Source organism: Bubalus bubalis, chromosome 18 (assembly GCF_019923935.1).
Source record: "Bubalus bubalis isolate 160015118507 breed Murrah chromosome 18, NDDB_SH_1, whole genome shotgun sequence".
In the NCBI taxonomy this organism is placed as follows: Eukaryota; Metazoa; Chordata; class Mammalia; order Artiodactyla; family Bovidae; genus Bubalus; species Bubalus bubalis.
In genome coordinates, this window is record NC_059174.1 from 52572930 (window position 1) to 52592556 (window position 19627).

The 19627-nt window shown below is 52.6% G+C and overlaps 2 protein-coding genes and 1 non-coding gene across 5 annotated transcripts; 1 reads left to right on the forward strand and 2 right to left on the reverse strand.

Annotated features, from left to right (window-relative positions):
* Positions 1–1985: 1985 nt before the first annotated feature.
* Positions 1986–2072, reverse strand: TRNASTOP-UCA. The gene has a single exon. It is a non-coding gene; the product is annotated as a tRNA-Sec (tRNA).
* Positions 2073–5427: 3355 nt separating this feature from the next.
* RTN2 (reticulon 2) lies at positions 5428–14150 on the reverse strand. 2 transcript variants are annotated; one of them, XM_006067510.3, is made up of 10 exons: positions 13927–14150; positions 12025–12069; positions 11431–11901; positions 11066–11323; positions 8431–8638; positions 7931–8069; positions 7710–7779; positions 7536–7582; positions 6205–6263; positions 5428–5927 (listed from the first exon to the last, which is right to left on the reverse strand). In XM_006067510.3, the coding sequence occupies exons 1-10, from the start codon at positions 13958–13960 to the stop codon at positions 5846–5848; spliced, it is 1413 nt and encodes a 470-aa protein (XP_006067572.1). In that variant the 5' UTR covers positions 13961–14150; the 3' UTR covers positions 5428–5845. The 2 variants fall into 2 exon arrangements, with proteins under 2 accessions (XP_006067572.1, XP_025125115.1); XM_025269330.2 differs by lacking the exons at positions 11066–11323; positions 11431–11901; positions 12025–12069; positions 13927–14150 and adding an exon at positions 10358–10479.
* A 453-nt stretch (positions 14151–14603) lies between these two features.
* On the forward strand, positions 14604–19627 carry PPM1N (protein phosphatase, Mg2+/Mn2+ dependent 1N (putative)). Of its 2 annotated transcripts, none has more exons than XM_044930749.2 (5): positions 14604–16131; positions 17343–17460; positions 17537–17642; positions 17727–17787; positions 19327–19627. In XM_044930749.2, exons 1-5 carry the CDS (start codon positions 15388–15390, stop codon positions 19393–19395), a joined length of 1098 nt encoding a protein of 365 aa, XP_044786684.1. In that variant the 5' UTR covers positions 14604–15387; the 3' UTR covers positions 19396–19627. The 2 variants fall into 2 exon arrangements, with proteins under 2 accessions (XP_044786684.1, XP_006067573.1); XM_006067511.4 differs by having other exon boundaries at positions 14605–16302.

The following is a 19627-nucleotide window of genomic DNA, read 5'->3' on the forward strand; positions in this document are numbered from 1 at the left end:
AAGATCCAAGCCCACTCTCATTCGCATAGCAGCAAGCTCTTTGAGAATTGAAGTACTGGTCCAGAGGTTAGGTGTCTTAGTAAATGACTAAGCAGGGGGATTTGTCATGATGGAATCCCTTAATTTATTAATTAGCTCAAAAATGTACTTATTAATTTCGAACTATTACTTAGTTCAAACAAAGTCGGACGCGACTGAGCAGACGCACACAATATTATGTGCCCAGGGTTGGGGACACTGCAGAGACTGAGACAGCCTCACGCTCCCCCTCCCAGCGTTCACAGTCAAGTCGGGGACACAGACCTGTTCCCAATCAGGGATGATGTAAATTGGGCAGAGTTGGGGGAGTCCATGGGACTTGGGGGGCCCCGTGGGGGCACCTAACCTGGTCTGGGAGTCAGGAAAGACTTCTGGGAAGAGAGGATCCCTAAACTGAGTCTTAGAGGATAAACAGAGGGCATAGAAGGAAATAGAAAAAACTGAGTCAAATGAAATAGTGCAAAGAGTTGAGGGGGGAGGGCTTGGTACATTGAGAAAACTAGAGGTTCCCGGGGGCTAAAACAAAAGGTGTGAAGAGAGAGGTTGAGCAGGGACCAGATTCTGCAAGCTAAAATTCCAGATTAAGTTTAGATCTTCTCTGAGAGTATTGGGGAGCTCTGGCAGGTTTTGGCCATAAGAAATTCAAGGACAGTTTTGTGCTTTAGGGAGACTCCTCTAGCTGCCAGGCTGAGGGTAATTGGGAAAGAGGCGGGGATGAGGCAGAGGACCAGAGAGGAGGCTAGGATGCGAACACTGAGGTGTGAGGGGGTGCCTGGAGCAGCACCAGGGCTGTGGGCTGGAGAGGAGGGGAAGGATTCAAAAGACTTCAAGGAGGCAAAACAGGCAGGGTTTGGTGAATAGCTGGCTTAGGAAAGACAGCAGGGGGCAGTGGTAAATAGTACGGGCCAAGGGTGTGAGAGCCCTGGGGTTGGAGGCCTCCCAAAGGTGATCCTGAATAAAAGGCTTCATCTTTCTGAACTTCAGTTTTCTCAGCTGCAGAATGGGCTGAAGGGTATCAGTGAGCTTATACATGCCAGCGCTGAGCACAGAGTAAAGGTGCAATTATTACCATCCTCATTCCTGTTATTACAGCCATCCTGTTTCCCTTTCTGGAATATTCTCCCCTTCTGCTGACTAATTCAATCCCATCCTTCAAGTATATGTTCAAACGTTACCCTGACACCCTACCTAAACTCAGGTATCCTTATAAGATGTCCTTATAGGTTTCACTTTCCTGCATTGGAGAAGGAAATGGCAACCCACTCCAGTGTTCTTGCCTGGAGAATCCCAGGGACGGGGGAGCCTGGTGGGCTGCCGTCTATGGGGTCGCACAGAGTCGAACACGACTGAAGCGACTTAGCAACAGCAGCAGCAGCAGCAGCATAGGTTCTGTACCTGCCTTCCCAGTAGTGAACACTTTGATAGTTGTTAATTCAATGGGGAATTAATTAATGTTTAAAGTTTGTCTCCTCCACTGGCCACGAGGTCAGGGTCAGGGTTTTGTAGTCATCAGCGTGTCCCCAAGACCGCTCAGTGCAGGGCTGGGCATGGAGCAGTCACCCAGCAGATACTTGTTGAATATGTGAATGAATAAATGATCAAAGGAATAAATATTCGACTGTTTTATAAGTGCATGCGTGATTAAATACATGAGTGGGTAAATGACTGAACAAGTGAGTAAGCAAGTGAAGGGGAGGAATCTAGAATCACTTTCTAACTGTAAATTTCCTAGAACTGAGAGTATACACCAGTTTTTCTTCATTTTTTGGAGTTCTTTGGTTTTCCCCGGGGCGGGCAGGGATGGGGTGTGTGAATGTATTCACAGGGGAAAACTTCAGCGACGAAAAACAAAGACTGCAGCGACATCTCCAGACTCGGGTCCGAGGTCCTCTGGGCCAACTCGCATTCTAATGTCCAGTTTGGAAGAAGAAAAAGAGAAACCACCTCGCCCGAAAGGTGGAATTGAACCACTCTGTCGCTAGACAGCTACAGGTTTGAAGCCTGCACCCCAGACCACTGAGGATCATCCGGGCAATGTAGACGCTCACCCGTACAGCTATATAAAAGTCAGAAATTTATACTTTTTTACAGTTATGGTGATATAGTTTGTGAGAGTGTGAAACTGTCGATTTCAACATCTATAAACTCTACCAATATTATTACGACAGACATCCTCCCAAAATGCTGCGTTTGCCTCCTATGAATTGAATCACGTCTCTTTGGAAACTGTCTCATTTGCATAGCGCCGCGCATTCTGGGAAACGGTGGTACAGGACGTGGCCCCTCGTGTCTAGCTGTTAAAGAGACTGAAGCCCCTTTTATCCAAGAGAGAAGTCCATTTATTTTTTTTAAACAAAAAAGATTCATAATTCGGGATTCAGAAGCTTCTTTCCTGAAAAATCTGAATTCGAGTGTGTCCGTTCCCGTTAAGAGTCTGATTTAGCCCAGCCGCGGAGACTCCGCGCTGGCGGCTGTAGGGCTGGTGCGACACCTGCTGTTCTTTTGTGGAACTTCAGCGATCTAAACCTTGGAAAAGTTTAATGAGCGCCTCTCGGTTCAGTTCGGTCGCTCAGTCCTCTCCGACCCCATGGACTGCAGCATGCCAGGCTTCCCTGTCCATCACCAGTTCCTGGAGCTTGCTCAAACTCATGTCCATCGAGTCGGTGATGCCATCCAACCATCTCATCCTCTGTCGTCCCCTTTCCTCCCGTTTTCAATCTTTCCCAGCATCAGGGTCTTTTCCAATGAGCGCCTACAGAGTCCCAGACTCAATCCTAGGTACCGGTGATGACAATATTTCTGTCCCCATTGAGCTTAAACACTAGAGATCATCAGTTTTTGCATTTGCATTTTATGGCCGAGGAAAGTGAGCCATAGAAACGGATAGGACCCTACCCTATCCACACAGCCCATCCACGTGGGAAAATAGAAACTGTGCTATCGTAATTATTATCTAAAACAAACAAAAAAAAGTGATCCTTTTATAATCCAAGTCGGTGATCCTTTGACAACAATGTCATTCCCCGACATGAATCTTCCCGTGTCTCCCTTCTCAGCGGAAAAGTCGAATCTCTTACCACAGCTTTACGATCCTGACGATTAGCCCTTTCCACTTCTCTGACCCCATGTCCTCCTACTCCTCTCTCCTCATATACTTGGTTTCTGGCACACAGATCGCTTGCTGCAGACACCAGGCATGCTCGCTTCCCAGGGCCATTGTATCTGTTGACACCCTTGTCTGAGTCTCCTTTCCTCCATGTTTCCATGACTCACTGCCTCCCTTCACTCTGGCCTCTGCTTAAATATCACCACTTAATGAGGCCTTCCCTGACCACCCAGTTTAAAATAGCAAGCCTTGTCACTCTGTCCCCTTCTTCTCCTGGACTTCTCTCCATCACCCTGATCACCACCTACCCTTGTCTATGTCCATTTGCTTATTGTCTGGCTGCTCCCGCTAAAATAGCGACTCCATGAAACCATGGACTTTGTTTTGGTTCATTTCTGTGTCCCTGATAACTAAAGAGTGCTTGAGCACTTTCCAGATGCTGGCTAAACGTTTGTACAATGAATGCAAGAATATGGGGACTTCCCTGGTGGTCCAGTGGTTAAGGCTCTGTACTCTCATTACAAGGAGGCACAGGTTCCATCCCTAGGCGGGGAAATAAGATCTGCATGCTGTGGGGCAAAAAAAAAAAAAAAAAAAAAAAATCACCATCCTTTTCTGAGCCTCAGTTTCCCCATCTGAAAAACAAGACTAGTGCAACTAGGGGGAATCATAACGAGCAGATGGATATAAAAGCCAGACATGGCACTGTGAGTGACTCAATTAAGACTGTTCCCATCACCAACCTGTTTCCTGCCTCCAGTGGGGGTGCCAAGGATGGGCTTGGGGACTTTAGACATTCTTGGGTCCATAATCTCAACCAGTCCCTCTTCCTCCAGCTTTTGATAAAGACAAATGGACACTTCGTCTTATGGAAAGTATTAATAAAAATATCTTTAGGAAATGTTGCTATTTTATTTGGAAATTTAAAACATTGCCCCTAAAAAAACAAAAACAAAACACTGCCCCTGCTTGCCAAATCCAGATGCAGGAGAAGCCCCTCAAGTACTCTTTCTTTTAAGCAGCAAGCTGCTGCTAGGCAACCCCTGTATACAAAATCTGATACCGTAACTACCGCTCTTATTATTATGTATCTTGTAAAATGTGACATGCCTCACTAGAGGCAAGATTTTAAGTGATGCACAAGTAAACATTTTAAATGGTAATAGTTTTGCGTTTAACTGTTGTCTTCTATTGCTGGCAAGGGATACTGACTTCCTTAGTGGTGGAGTAACATTTCATTTTAAAAGATGTTTGCTTTATTTTTTAATAAACCAATTTAGGGAATTCCCTGGTGGTCCAGTGATTAGGACTCCAAGTGCTCTCACTGCCAAGGGTCCTTGCTTGATCCTTAGTCGGGGAGTTAAATTTTACAAGCAATGTGATATGGCAAAAAAGAACAAAATAGTTAACTAGCAGAACAGGTGATATATAGATCATCAAAGTCCGAGGAACTGAGTGGGATGTAGGTAGCTTAGAGTGACAACTTTTCATTTGAGGAAAGGGAGGCTTCCTGCTCAAGGTCATGTAGTCGAAAGGTAGAGAAGCTGATTCAAGTCCAATCTATTGGCTTGTTGTTGTTTTTCTTTTCCCCTATTTTTTGGCCCTTCTGCACAGCGTGCGGGATCTTATTTCCCCCAGGAGGGATCGAATCCACCGTCCCCTCTGGGGAAGCGCAGCGTCTCAACCACTGGACTGCCAAGGAAGTCTCAAGGTCCCTGGGTCTTTACAGTCGAGCTTCCTGCCTTCTCTTGCCCCGGTTTAGTTTTGGAAACCGAGGCCCAGAAGCCACGAGGCCCTGTGTTTATTCCCAAGGCATTTGGAATAGAGAGAAGTGGGTGGATGAGAGACGTTTGAGAGAGTGAATAGGCGTGGCTTCACGACTGAATAGATGTGAGGGAGTAGGAGCCCCGGGCCAAATCTGGGTCTCCGGCTGGGCGACAACGTGGACAGGAGGGGGCTCCCGGACTTGGAAATCAGGTAGGACCAGAAAGAGGTTTGGATAGATTTGAGGGAGGAGTCCTCCATAAGGCAGCTGGATACATGGGTCTGGTACTCAGGCGAGACGGGGGCACAGCAGGCAGAGTGTGGGGATCGCCTAGTGATGTCTGCCAGGAGTACAGGTGTGGAAAGCGACTGTCAAGGCCTGACTAGCCCTGGGATCCGCTGCCTCTCGGTTCTTCTTCTGCAGAGATGGGGAAGGTTCCTTCTTGAGAATCACTTACACGCTTTTCAGGGCAGGAATATGAAAGCTGGAGGGGGCTGGAAGCACAGGAGGCCTTGGGTTTTCCACAGAAGTCTTTATTACAGTGTAAATCCAAGCTCAGGCCTCCCCTGGGCCCCATGCAAAGCCCCAACGTTGGGGCTAGTGGCGTCAAAAGAGACACCAAGCCCTCACGGCGCCTCCAGCGGTGGGGTCACGGAAGTGCAGGGCGTGCGCCCTATCTAGGCAACTACAAGTCCCAGCAGGCCCCGCGGCCAAGGTGCCTCGCTTTCCTTGGACTCCTAGAGCAGAGCCTCTTGGGAAATGTAGTCCTAGTCGCTCAGGCAATTTGCGCAAACTCCCTGGTGTGAGTGATCCTGACACCCACTGGGAAATGGCTCGGGCTGAGACTGGGAGAGGGCAGGGATGGAAGGGAGATGGAAGAGGGCAGAGGGCTACACGGGGTGGGAGCAGGCGTCCCGCAGGCAGAGACACCTCTTTCATTCGGCTTTGGCTTTGGGTCCGGAGACTGCAGCTGCTACCGAGGCAAGGGCTCCGGTCCCTGGGATCCTAGCTCGGATCCTGAGGGAGAAACAGGTGGAGTCAAGGGGTGGGGCAAGAGAGGATAATTCTGAGAACTAAAGGGAAAACTGAAGAAGGAACTTAGGGCGCAAACCATCCCCAGCCCTCCACCTACTGGCCTGCGATGGAATTGTCTCTTACCTTTTAGGAAGGAGATATTCAACCCCAGGAGATTTAGGGATAAGGAATAGGGGGGCGGGGGTGCAAAGGGGGCAAGGGGAACGGTCCCCAAGTTTTCCCATTCCCCATCCCATCCATCTCCACCACATGCACTTACTTAGCTTTGATGTGGCTCAACTGATTGGTCACCAATCCCACATACTGATCAATCTGGGCCTGGGGGAATGAAGAAGAGGGGTGAAAGGAGAGATTGGAGGGGGCTCTTCTCCCTAATTCATTAAGGTGGCTGCTTCCTCCCCCCCGCCTCAAATCAGGAGTTTGAGGGAGCGGCCCACCGTGCCACCTTCAACTCTAAACCTAATAAAATACCCTTGGAAGTCAGAAGTCCAAGTTGAAGTGTCAAACTGATTGGACCGTACTCTGTGTAGGAAGGGATGATGGGTAGACACAAGAATTTGCCAGTGAGTTTGTGTCCTGGGCACTATTGTTAGTCTTTGAGATGTATGTATGTATGTGTGTTTAGGGACAGCATAAGAGCAGAGGGCATTAGTGTTGCTTGTCAAGTCCCTGAGTGGATTGATTTAAATACTAGTTTAATTCACAACATTAGCTGACTTTGTGAGTCTTGGTGATTCCAGCATGTGAGGGAGTTAGTTAGGACTATATCCCTGGCAAGGATGGGCATCACTGGGCTCTCAGCTGTGCTGAAGAATGTCAAAATGGAATGCAGTCCATCTGTCTGTCTCTGGATAGGATGTATGTCAGTTGGCCCTGGTTCTGTCAGTGTTCTGGGTAACAGACATCCCACCTGATTTAACTGAAATGTCAGTCCCTCGCAGTTTCAGCGAGTGAGGGCATCAGTCAGTCCACCTGATTGGCTGAGATGGGTGCCAGTCAGACCCAGGCTATGTGTAGGGATAGACGGCATCAGTCTGTCTGTGTGTCTGCAAATGGAATATGTGTTTGTCAGTCCCTGGTGGTATCACAGGGACAGAGGGTATCAGGCTGTCAGGAGGAGGCATTCATCTGTCTGCCTGTTTCTAACTAGGATGAGTGTTGTTTGGCCTCCTGCTGTGTTAGGGAGAGAAGACACCAGTCAGGCTCCTTCTCGGGAGCTAGGACATGTCAAGGCAGGCCTTGCATCATTGTTGGGGAGGAGCATCGGTGAGTCCACTTTCCTTGGGTTGGGATACATCAGCTAGATCCTGGCTCTGCCATTGGCTCTGTCATGGGACACCAATCAAAATGCCTGTCTCTGACTATTGAAATGTATTAGGTAGGCTCTAGCTGCATGGAGGAAGGGCAGCAGGCAGACCACCTGTGCCTGGCACGTGTCAGATCCTGACTCTGTCAGGGTAGGAACACCAGCTGGTCCTCTCTTCTCTGGCTGGGACATTTGTCATCGACCCTGGCTGATGGGGGGCAGGGGGTGATCAGACCAGTAGTGTTTGGTTGGGGTACTGCCAACTGAAGTCCTGTCACACTCACCTGGTGCTGTCGATATAGCAGAGGGACTGTGAATACACCGATCACTCCTGCGGGCACAGAGATGGGGAGTCAGGGTCCTCCCCAGAGATTAACAGTTCCATTCATAACCCTGTCCCCCAACAAGCCCCAGCGCCCCACCTCCCCACCGTGCCCTCCACAGCCTTCCCAGCTCACCCAGAATGAGAAGAGTCAAACCATTGAAGACGGCACCCACGAAGGTCAAGATGTAGAAGAGAAGGGCCAGCTGAGGGTGAGGGTGAGGGTCAGCAGAGCCTAGAGGGTGCACCCCAGGCTGGGAACTCACACAGCAATGGCCCTCCTCCCCCTCCACCCCATCAGGGGCAGGCAGGTGAATGCTGGGGACCCAGGAGGGAGGTGGGGGTGCTTCAGGGCACCTTGAGGGAGTCCACGAGGTCTTCTACCAGAAAGAAATGCCGCAGCTGTATGGCCGCAGAGACAACATGGGAGGCAATCTGCTGGGACAAACGTTCAGTCTGCTCCCGAGTCAGGGTCAGGTCCACGTCCAGGTAGGCCCTGAGAGAACAGAGATGTGTGAGGCAACTCGGCAGGTGGAGGGGGCCCAGGCTGAGGGGGATGCCCAAGACAAGGACAAGAAATGAGGGTTGGGGAGGAGGCCAGGTGTAGAGGGGTAGGGTGGAGGTCAGGGTCAGGAGATGGGATCAAGGATTAAGGATCAGAGGTTAGGGTCAGAGGTCAGGGCTGGAAGCCAAGGGTCAGAGTTCGGTTTAATGTCAGGGTATCAGGTTGGAATTAGGAACAGGAAGAGGATGGGTCGGGGCCCGAGTGAGAAGTCAGTGCCTGATCTGAGGTCATGGGTCAGCTCTGGGGTCTGGACAGAGATAAGGGTGGGGGGGGCCGGGCCGGGGCTTCTCACTGGAAGGGGTTGGCGCCGTCCCCCCGGTGCACGGCCTGCAGCACTTTTCGGTAAACCCTGAGAGAGATGGTGCCGCAGAGCAGCAACAGGGCCACGTGGGCGGCCACGGACACGATGCTAAAGTGCAGGAGGCTTAGCAGGGAGACCATGAGGCCTGTGAAGACCACTCCTGACGTCTTCGCATCCTTCCAGTGCAGCAGGTCCACCACTGTGGAGGGAGGGGGTGGTGATCAGGCTGGGGTGTGGAGCTGCCCTGGCTGACCTCTTGACCTCGTATTTCCTGTCTCGGGGCTGAACCATGACCTCTTGACACACCTGTGGGAGCCTTAACCCAATTTCCAGATTTTTATTTGTCTTCTTTTATTCCATGCTTGGGCTTTCCTGGTGACTCAGACAGTAAAGAATCTGCCTGCCAGGTGGAAGACCCAGATCCCTGGGTCAGGAAGATCCCTTAGCGAAGGGAAAGGCTACCCACTCCAGTATTCTTGCCTCAAGAATCCCGTGGACAGAGGAGCCTAGCCAGCTACAGTCCATGGGGTCACAAAGAATCAGACATGACTGAGTGACTAACACTTTCATTCCATGCATGCCTCCTGGAAAACCCAAGTTAACTGTCTAGCAAGTCCCCACAAGCTTACTCCTTATTATGTGTGAACAGAAGTTTGGGTGAAAAAAATCATTCTTCTGCATCATGTATATCTCACTCTACTTTTTCTCCTAGAATTCTCTTCTGGTCAACTGGAACAGCTGTTAGTTCATTCTTTTTAAGGGCTACACAATATTCCATGGTGTAGCTACACCATTATTCATTTTATTCAACCACATATCTATTACCAGGCCATTTCTTTTGTTTCCTCCCCCCATCCCCTTCCTAGACAGTACTGCAAACAACAGCCTCCTGTAGATATTCTTACCTCCAGGAGGTTCTGTTTCTGAGATACAATCCCAGGGGTCAAATCGCAGGGTGGACTAATTTTGTATTTTCAAGTATCATAAATTTTATTGGATTGCTTACAAACAAGAGTCTAACAATCCTTTTTTCTGTGAAATGAAAGTGACCTTTTCCCAGCATCCTGCCCAGCAATGGGTGTTACTGTTCTTTTTATTTTATGCACCCTGAGGGGTATAAAGTAACATCTCCCTGATACCCCTACCAACACATATATCTAAGTCCTAAGTGTATTAATGACATCATTCTCCTTCCTAGGCTCTAACTCAAATTTCTAACTCACCTCCCAAGCCCAGCCTAAGCTTTGATCAGTGGCCTTTGGACTCCAACCCTCATCTCACGCATCTTAACTTTTAACAGCTCTCCCTATAATCTGCTCCCCTTTGAGCCCTGAACTGAGAGCCTGATACCCTGCCATCTATTTCTGGACAGTTTCCATCCTACCACCCTTACTGCAATCAAACTGACCCATCCCAACCAGTCCCCCTCAGAGTCTGACTCTCCTCACTTCTGCATCCTCCCTGTACACATCCTCCCATCTACTGTAACTAGGGTAGGTCTCCCCTCAACCCCTCCCCTGCAGGCTCCCCAAGGCCTGGGCCATTGGGTGGGGGAGGGGCCGGGTCGTCTGAGGCGGGGGCTAAGTTTAGGCACGCTGAGGGGAGGGAGCCTCTCCCGCAGCTGTGCTGGCCTGTCCGGCTACTGAGTGACAGCGCCGCCTGGACCAGAGGCTGGGGGAGGGGGCCTCGCTGCTCTCGGGCCCCAAAGCTCCGGCTGGAGAGAGAGGGGACCCCACACTCCCACCACGCCCTCCCTAGGTACCCCCACAGCCCCTCAGCCCCAGCCTGCATTTCTGGGGAATCTGGGACCAAGAGGAAACATTCCCCCAGAGTTGAGGGCGACAAAAGCAATCTGGGGCCCTTTCCACGGTCCCCCAGCCCTCGCGTCCCAGCGCCCCAGCCCGCCCCGAAAGCCCACCTTTACTCCCCATCTCGGCTCCTCCGAGTGAGAGGCTACAGACACCGCTGCTTCTCAGGGATTTTGCCCACTTCAGTGGAACCGGGAGGGAGGGAATAGGGGGCGGGGCCCCCTTTGTACCCAGCCAATGGCTCTCCATAGAGGTGGGAACTATTCCAAAACGGTGTGGCTCTCTTTGTAAACAGCCGAAAGCAGGGATGTCTACAACCAATCTATAGGAACCGTTCATGGAGACTGAGCATACTTTAAGGCAAGGCGGGTATATTTACAATTTGCCAATGCTAGTGGTCAGGGAAGAGGAAAGGTTTTAAAAGGCTCTGAGTTTACTTTTACGAGCCCGGTGGCCACATTCAAAAGAGACTTTTCAGGGATTTGGCCTATCCAAAATCAGCCTCTAGGGGGAGCACTACAAAAGAGGGATTTTTTTTTTTTTTTTTTTTTTTTTTTAGCAATTAGCCAATCCCAATCCTAAACCCTCAGTGGGAGGGCTAATTTCTCGAGTGGGAGGGGCAGCTATTTAAAAAGAGCCAATGGCAATCTTAGGTAACGGGACTTTTTTTTAAGGGTAGAGTTTATAATGTCCTGCCAAAAGGAATACCTGCTCCGTTTCTCTACTCTCCTCCGCTCCTTCGCGAGTTTGGTGCCTTTAAATATCAATCCTCCACCCTCCCAGTGGTCCAAAGTAGCACTTTTCCTCCCGGAGTTTACCTAGAACTTGTGATTCCAATGTGAATTCTGATTGGTCCGTGCTAGCGAGGCACTGTCCCGTGATTGGCTCCCGCTCCAGCTGCCCCCAGGGCTCTTCCTCCTTCTCGTCAGGCAAGGGCTCATCCAGCCAAGAGTTCGAATCCCGGGATCGAGGTGGGGATGGGGTGGGGGTCTGGGGGATCCCAGAGACAGGGCTGGGCTGTGGAGTAAAGACTTCCAGCGGCGAGGACTGAACGAATGCGAGTGGTAGGTCCAATTCTGTTGAGTTAGAGAGAGAAGGCTGTGAGCTTTCGCTTTGGAGGTGCCCTAAGGAAAGAAACCACCCACCCCTTGTGGCTTCAGTCTCAGCACCTCAGACATCTCACCTTTCCCAGCCTCTCCAGCCACTGATCCTTCGGGCTCCTCGTCTTCCAGTGGAGTGGAGCTACTGGTGGCGGAGTCCTCCCCAGTCCCTGCTCCCCGGGTCGCCCAGCCCAGTTGATCCAGCTGGAGCCCCAGGTCCTCTGGGGGGCGCTCAGCTGGAGGGGCAGAACTGGGGTCACCTCGACGCCCGGGCTCCGGGGATTGGCTCAGGCTGGGGATGCTTTCCAAGCTGTCGCCCAGGCCGGGCTGAGGGGCCGGATCTCGCGGCTCCGAGACTGAGCGGCCCTGGGGCCGTGGGCGGCGAGCGGCTGAATCCCTGCGAGCCCCAGAGCCCACCACACCGTCGAAGGCGATGTAGGAGAAGGTCAGCTCCCGCGGAGTGCCCCAGTCCTGCGACGTGGTCTCCTCCTCGTCGTCCTCCGAGAATTCCCGGGCTGTATGCAGCTCCCGAAAATCCGAATCATCGTTCCCTCCTGCCACGAGCAAAGGAGGGCATGAGCTCCTCTGACGAAGACCCTAACCCACTCCCCTTAATCCCTTGGCCCAGCTGTGAGCCCCCTTCAAGTTCCACCCTCACATCCTCCCTCTTTGTTTACCTTCTGTGGAGTCAGGGGTAGATGAAGCTGTAGACGGAGCTTCTTCTGCAAGAGGAAAATATTGAGGACACTTAGAAGTTTAGACTGCCTGAGTTACAGTAGTGAGCCAGTCCTGGAAACTTGTCTGAACTAAGGAATCTTATAATTTTCATCACAGGACCTTTAGAACATTCTGTATACAAACTGTAAAACCTTCCTATCCCTGTTATCTGAAGCTCAGTCTTGGAAGTTCAAATCCAGGAATCTTGATCTTAGAGTCTTCAAGCGTTGCTTCACTCGTGTCGGACTCTTTGCGATCCCATGGACTGTAGCCTGCCAGGCTCCTTTGTCCATGGGATTCTCCAGGCAAGAACACTGAAGTGGGTTGCTGTGCCCTACTCCAGCGGATCTTCCCAACCCAGGAATCAAACCCGTGTCTCTTATGCTTCCTGCATTGGCAAGCGGGTCCTTTACCAACAGCGCCACCTGGGAAGCCCTTCGGGATTTTAGGAGGCTTTTAGGAGGTTTCAATTCATTAATTCTTTCAACAACCATTATTTGAGTGCTTAATAAATTCCAGTCACTATTTTAGATCCTGAAGATACAACTGTAAACAAAGCCCCTAGTCTTATAGAGCTTACACTCTATAGGGGAGATAGACACAAATAATTAAACTTATGGTGTTGGGTGCTAAGTGTATGGAGAAAAATCAAAGTAAGGGAAGAGAAAATAAGGGGATGCTATTTCAGACAGGTTGGTGAGGAAGACTCCTTGGATGACATCTGAGAAGAAATCTGAATGATGTGATGAAGCCATGAGAATATCTAGGGAAGAGTCTTCCAGGCAGAGGGAAAAGCCAGTGCAAAGGCCCTGAGGCAAGCACTAAGCTTTGCATATTTGAGGAACAGAGAAGTATGCAGATATGACTGGAACAGGGTGACTGATGGGAAGATGATGGGAGATGAGAGCAGAGACGTAAGGTGGGGGTGGGGTGGGGAGAAGACGAAGGGCCTTCCTTTGTAAGCCCAGGTAGAGACAAGATCTTATAATGTAGGGATGATACGCTAAAACGTTGAAATAACAAATTCTTAGAATCTTGGCATCTGGACTCCCAAGACATACAAGTGGCTAGGTCAGTGTTGAAATCCCCAGTTTTCAGAACCTCGGGGGTGTGAGACAGAGAATGTTAGACGAGGACCGTTAGAGCTCTGGGCTCAGAAATCATGAGGCTTAGACAAGGCTCAATTTCAATTATGGAATTCAGCCTCTCAGAGCTAGCTTGGGGCTTTGCCTACAGGAGATGCTCAATACCTTTTGGAAATTGAAATCGCATACCCCCCGCCCCCACCTCATTTCCTCAGATGGGGAATAGGAGACCAGGAAAGAAAAACCTGGAGGGGTAAAAACAGCTAAGGATCCAGGAGTCCTAGCCCTAACCCAGAGATTGGCTGTTTCCTGGGGACAGGGGATTGGACACTTCGGGTGAGCCCGGAGCTGCCTCTGATTCTGGGCAGAAAACGGAGGTGGGATGCGAAGATGGGTGATGCGGGGGAGGGGGAATCAGACCCCTCTTCTCCATCCTGACTCTACCCCTCCCCGCCGGCTGCGGCCAGCACCAGGGCGAGGGGACAGCTCCTGGAGAGCGTCCCCATGCCCGGGCGGAGCCCCGCGGCGCATCCAAGCGCCCAGCGCGCCCCCCGTCGGCTATCTCAGTGCCCCCAACCTCTGCTCAGTCTCACTCAGATTCTCCGGGTCAAGTCGCCCCCACCGTTGCTAGAACATGGGGGACGGCAGATCTTCCTTTGTCTCCTTCACCTCCTCCTCTATCTCGGCTCTCCCGCGGCCCAGGTCGGAGGGGAAACCGAAGAGGAGCCCACCCGGGCCTCTGGGCCCCACACCAGGCCTGAGCCTCCCCCTACTCACTGCAGTGGGCGAAGACCGGCAGGACCTGCCCCATGGCCCCCCTCGGGCCTGCATCGGGACCCCCGCCCACTCCGGCCACGCCGCCTTGGGCCTGGGGCCGCGAGCGCTCATCTCCGCCGCGCCCAGGACGCCGCCGCCGCCGCCGCCATCCTCGCCGCCTCCTCCTGCCGGGCCGCTCCAGCAGTCGCCGCCGCCGCCGCCGCCCTCAGTTCGGCTCGGCAGGGGCGGGCGGGGCCGCTGGCGGGGGGGGGCCACTGCAGCGCGAGGGCAAGGGGCGGGGCCACAGACCGGGGGAAGGAACCTGAGGGAGGGCGAGGGGGCGGGGAAAAGCGCGGGAGGATGGAGGGGTGTGGTCTTTCTAATAGAGGGGCGGAGCTAGGGCGGTAGGCTACTGGTCGAGAAGTCGTGGAAGGCGGTCTGAACGGCGGGGTCTAGCGAGAGGAGGGCGGGGCCTTTAGTGGGAGTGAAGTGGGGGCCGAGGGTGGGGTGAGGGGCTCAGCGAGATAAGGATGCAGGAGCCTAGGCGGAGAGGATGGAGGCGTGGAACTCAGAGCCGGTTCTGGTGGAGCTAGAGGTGTCAATGAAGGGAGGGTACAAAGATTCTACCGCTGGGAGGTAAAGGTACGAGCTTAGAATCTCAATGGGAGTGGGAAAGGGGGCGGGAAGAAGCTACTTGGAAACTTTTGAGGCAAGGGGAGGAGCTCAGACTTGAAGGGCCTTAAACTAATTTAGAATTATTCAGAGTTGGGCGGAGTCAGTCCGAGACAGATGAGCTAGAGGCGTGGCCTAGGGGGAATAAGGCAGAACAAAACAAGGGAGATGGTGTGGCTCAGTAGAGGAGCGCAATCTGGAGTGAGGGGGCTGGGCCTGTAGCTAAGAGGCGGAGCTAGAGTCCAGTCGGGGATAGCAAATATTTGGAGCCACTGTATGTATGAATGGATGGGCGGGACCTGGAAGAGAAGCGACTGAAACCCGGGGACTAGACCGAGAGCGAGAGGTCGAAATAAAGAAGTTAAGAGTTGAAAGCTTTTGAAACCCGGGATGGGACCACTGATATGGGAGAAGATTGGACAGAGCAGGGCTGGGTACCCGAAGCCGAGAGTTGTGTTGAGAATACAGATTCTAGAAATCGTTTCCCGATAACATTGTTTACTTCTATGACTCGGTTTCCTCTTCGGTAAACTGGAGATGATGATGTAAAATTATGTGTAGCTGTGATCAGTGCTAGATTGGCACTATTGTCATTTTCCTCTGATCCAAACCCAAAGCCTCGCTTTGAAGATGCGGAAGAGGGAAGCCCTAAGAGTTCAACCCTTTCTAGTGACTTGAGTGCAAGTCAAGGGCATAGGAAGGAGATTTAGGTGGTTTAAAATGTCACAAGGCAGGGGATTAGTGAGCGGGTGGGGCGGGGATGGTTAGCAGGTGCAGAGGGTGGAGTCTTCCTGATCCCCAGGCCGAAGGATGGCGGCCCTTGCCCGCCTGCTGGAACGTCTCCTTTGGCCAGCCCGCAAGGAAGAGGAGGCGGAGGAAGAAGAGGAGGGATGCAGGTCTCCCAACCGGCCTCAGTCCCTCCTAGACGCGCCGCGTTGCGCCCAGCGGCCGCACGGGGGTGCGGCGGCTGCGTGGGGTCTGCGCTTCGGGGCTAGCGCAGTGCAGGGCTGGCGTGCACACATGGAGGACGCTCATTGCGCTTGCCTTGCGCTACCTGGGCTGCCCCCGGGCTGGGCTTTCTTCGCAGTCCTCGACGGCCACGGCGGGGCAAGAGCCGCCCTCTTCGGCGCGCGCCACCTGAAGGGCCAAGTACTTGAGGCTCTGGGCCCGGAGCCCAGCGAGCCTCAGGGCGTGTGCGAAGCACTGCGCCGCGCCTTTCTGAGCGCAGACGCGCGCCTGCGTGCGCTCTGGCCCCGCGGCGAACCGGGGGGCTCCACCGCTGTGGCGTTACTGGTTTCCCCGCGCTTTCTGTACCTGGCGCACTGCGGTGACTCTCGCGCGGTGCTGAGTCGCGCCGGCACCGTGGCCTTCAGCACCGAGGACCATCGGCCCCTCCGTCCCCGAGAACGTGAACGCATCCATGACGCGGGCGGCACCATCAGCCGCCGGCGCCTCGAGGGCTCTTTGGCAGTGTCCAGAGCACTGGGAGACTTTGCCTACAAAGAGGCTCCGCGAAGGCCCCCAGAACAACAACTCGTTTCCGCGGAGCCTGAGGTGACCGCCCTGGCACGCCAAGCGGAGGACGAGTTCATGCTCTTGGCTTCTGATGGCGTGTGGGACGCGATGTCCGGGTCTTCCCTAGCGGGACTGGTGGCATCGCGCCTCTGTTTGGGCTTGGCCCCAGAGCTTCTCTGCGCGCAGCTGTTGGACACGTGTCTTTGCAAGGTCCTGGGGGCGGGGCTTGAGGTCTTTGAGGGAAGAACCTAAGGGCTTAGGGAAGAGGAGCTTTGATGGAGAGGCTAAAGTAAAACTAGAGGATGGGTGGGGCTCCATTAGGGGGCGGGGCCTGCAGGAACGGGGCAGGGTCAAAAGATGCAGAGGGCGGAGACTGAGGGAAGACTGGAGACAAGATGGGATGGATAGATACTCGGAAGGATTTAAGAGAAACGGCGTGGTCTTTTGGAATGGGACAGCTCTTAGGGCTTCCCAGGTGGTTCAGTGGTAAAGAATGCACCTGCAATATAGGAGATGGAGGAGACACAGGTTCGATTCCTGGGTTGGGAAGATCCATTGACGTAGGAAATGCCAACCCACTCCAGTATTCTTGCTGGGAAAATTCCACGGACAGAGGAGCCTGGTGGGTCACGGTCCATGGGGTCGCAAAGAATCGGATATGACTGAAGCGACTAAACACAAACGCTTAGGCCTAGAGGTGGGTACTGAGGTGTGATTAGTGGCAGAAGGAAGAGCAGCTAAACAGCAAAGTGCGAGGAGCTTTGGAAAAGAGAAGTTGTCGTTGCTGTAGCTCAGTCATGTCCAGCTCTGCGACCCCATGAATAGCAGCACACCAGGCTTCCCTGTCCATCACTATCTCCGGGAGTTTGTTCAGACTCATTTCCATTGAGTCGGTGATACCGTCCAACCATCTCATCCTCTGTTGCCCACTTCCCCTCCTGCCCTCAATCTTTCCCGGCATCAGGGTCTTTTCCAATGAGTCGGCTCTTCGCATCAGGTGGCCAAAGTGGTTCTCCTTGATAGGGTGGGCTAGGACAGCAAGAGAGGGCGTGGCCTAAGCAATTGGTCTTTGTGAGAGGCTTGCTTTAGAGTGGCAGAAGGGTGGGACTTTCGAGAAATGTGCATAACCAGATTGGGAAGGGGGCACTAGAACAAGGGGAATGTTCAGAAACTGCTGCCCAAGGCATAGAGCCCTGTGCTGGGGCCCTCACGCATGTTCCACCAGGCTCTCTTTCCTCCACCTTCTCCAGGGCAGCCTGGACAACATGACCTGCCTCCTGGTCTGCTTTCCGGGGGCTCCCAGACCTTGTGAGGAGGCCATCAGGAAGGAGGTACTGCTCGATGCAGCCCTGGGACGCAGAGTTGCAGGTGAGCGGTGTAGGGAGTCCAGCAGAAGGGGTTGTCTGCCAGCCGAGCACCCCCACAATTCTTGTCTCTTTCTCAGAGCTGTGTGCTTCTGCCTCAGAGCCCCCCAGCTTGAACACAGTTTTCAGGACTCTGGCCTCTGAGGACATCCCGGATTTACCTCCTGGGGGAGGGCTCTACTGCAAGTGAGTTGGGGTAGGGTAGGTTGGAATGGGAGAGTTGCTGGCCGGAGGAGGATGCCCTCCTGAAGGCCTTCCTTTGCTCTCTAGGGCCACAGTCATCGCTGAAGCTTATTCTCAGTTCTGCCAGGCCTCAAGACAGCGCTGCGTGGTAAGGACCCTTGAACGTTTTCATAGAAGCATGTAATTCAGGCCCCCACCCGATTCCTTTAAGTGATGGGGCAATTGCAGCCAGAGTGGATTTGCCAGATATATCAATAAATTCTCACGCCTGTTCCTGAAGAACTGTGATAGGTATGTGTGGGAAGGTGGCTGGTGGGATCGGAAGCAGAAGCAGATAAGAGATTGTGCTTCTTCTCCAAGAAATATGCCTCTGACTTTGCTCCATCATTGGGAAAGACCCTGAAGTTGGGAAAGATTGAGGGCAGGAGGAGAAGGGGGCAACATAAGATGAGACGGTTGGATGGCATCACCGACTCAATGGACATGAGTTTGAGCAAACTCCCGGAGATAGTGAAGGAGGTGGAAGGCTGCCTGCTGCAGCCTATGGGGTCACAAAGAATGGGACATGACTTAGCCACTGAACAACAACATTGCTCTGTGAAGCGCCATCATCCCAAGCACCACCCCCTCCATCCAGGAATAAGGCATAAAAATTCACGGAACGTTGATGACCAACCTGACTGCACTGCGGAAACCACCAGGACATCTCTGAGGGTGGTCTAGGTCTTAGAGGAGAGAGGTTGTGGATTGGGCCCAGATACCCCATTTGGGGGGCTTCCCTAGTGGTTCAGACAGTAAAGAATCTGCCTGCAATGCAGGAGACTTGGGTTCGATCCCTGGGTCGAGAAGATCCCCTGGAGAAGGGAATGGCTACCCACTCTAGTCCTCTTGCCCGGAAAATTCCATGGACAGAGGAGCCTGGTGGACAACAGTCCATGGGATCACAAAGCTTATTTGAAGATGTCCAAGGAGGTGGTGGGTGAAGCCATATAAACTAAGGTACAGGGTGGAGGTCTGGGAGGAAATATGAGAATGGAAACTGGAAGGCCTTTGCAGGGCAGAGAAGGGAGCTGGGTTATTTATTACTCTTTGGCGGGGGGTATGGATAATTTCTTAGCAGCAGAAAGGAGAACTTAGTAAGGATTCTTTTGATTTGTGAGTGCCAGAAACCTCATTCAAACTGCGAATACAAAGCAGAGAATTTACTGGTCCGTGTAATTGAAGAGTTCAGGGACTTAAGGCATGACTGCATCCAGTTGTCAAATGATGTCATGCGGTTAGTTTTATTTTCTCTGAGTTGGCTTCATTTCCTGGCAGGGTCTCCACACGACGTGGCACAGAGTTTCTGCTCCAGGCTTAGGTCCCAGGAACCTAACATCCCCAGTGGGGAGAGCAGGCGTTTCCCAGTAGGGGGCAGCCGCGGTTCCAGAGCTGCTTCTCATTGGCCACACTGGGTCAAGTGCTGGACCAGTGTCCGTGTCTCTGATTGGCCAGGCTGGGGTCACAGGTCCATCCCTTAGTGCCTGCCTTGGGGTCCCCTCGCCCTAAAACAAAGGGGTTGAAGAGATGAGGAATGTTGATTCCTCAAAGGAAAAAATAGGAACGGAGCATTCAGAACACCAGGGAGTAAATACCGAGAGGCAAGAAGGGGTTCCTATTCACCGTCTTCCACGTTTTGTTTTTACAGAAGGGGCAGAAAGGGGCTGAGGAGCCCACTGGCGCCCATTCAGTCTCTGCCTTGCACTTGGAGGCTTAACAGCTGTCATCCTTTGAGGACCGTCTGCCCAGCAGGGACCTCAGCGGAATTAAGGAAGAGAACTCCCCTTCCCCAGTTATGAGACCAGCGGAAGGAAGAGAAGCTGATGGAGGAACCCCAGAATGTTTATTTCCCTTTCTCCTACTTCCCTCTCATAAGACGTCTTATGAGAGAAGGGAAATTCCACCCACAAGCTAGACCGAAAAAAAAAAAAAAAATCCAAACCCCCAAA

What these genes read in the sequence shown, in the direction of transcription:
- PPM1N (XM_006067511.4), top strand. Translation starts at nt 15,388, where the DNA reads ATGGCGGCCCTTGCCCGCCTGCTGGAACGTCTCCTTTGGCCAGCCCGC. An exon ending in TGGACACGTGTCTTTGCAAG is followed by an intron (nt 16,303 to 17,342) that starts GTCCTGGGGGCG and finishes CACCTTCTCCAG; the next exon opens with GGCAGCCTGGACAACATGAC. An exon ending in CCTCAAGACAGCGCTGCGTG is followed by an intron (nt 17,788 to 19,326) that starts GTAAGGACCCTT and finishes TTGTTTTTACAG; the next exon opens with AAGGGGCAGAAAGGGGCTGA.
- RTN2 (XM_006067510.3), bottom strand. Translation starts at nt 13,960, where the DNA reads ATGGGGCAGGTCCTGCCGGTCTTCGCCCACTGCA. An exon ending in TACCCCTGACTCCACAGAAG is followed by an intron (nt 11,902 to 12,024) that starts GTAAACAAAGAG and finishes TGCTCGTGGCAG; the next exon opens with GAGGGAACGATGATTCGGAT. An exon ending in TTTGACTCTTCTCATTCTGG is followed by an intron (nt 7,583 to 7,709) that starts GTGAGCTGGGAA and finishes CTGTGCCCGCAG; the next exon opens with GAGTGATCGGTGTATTCACA.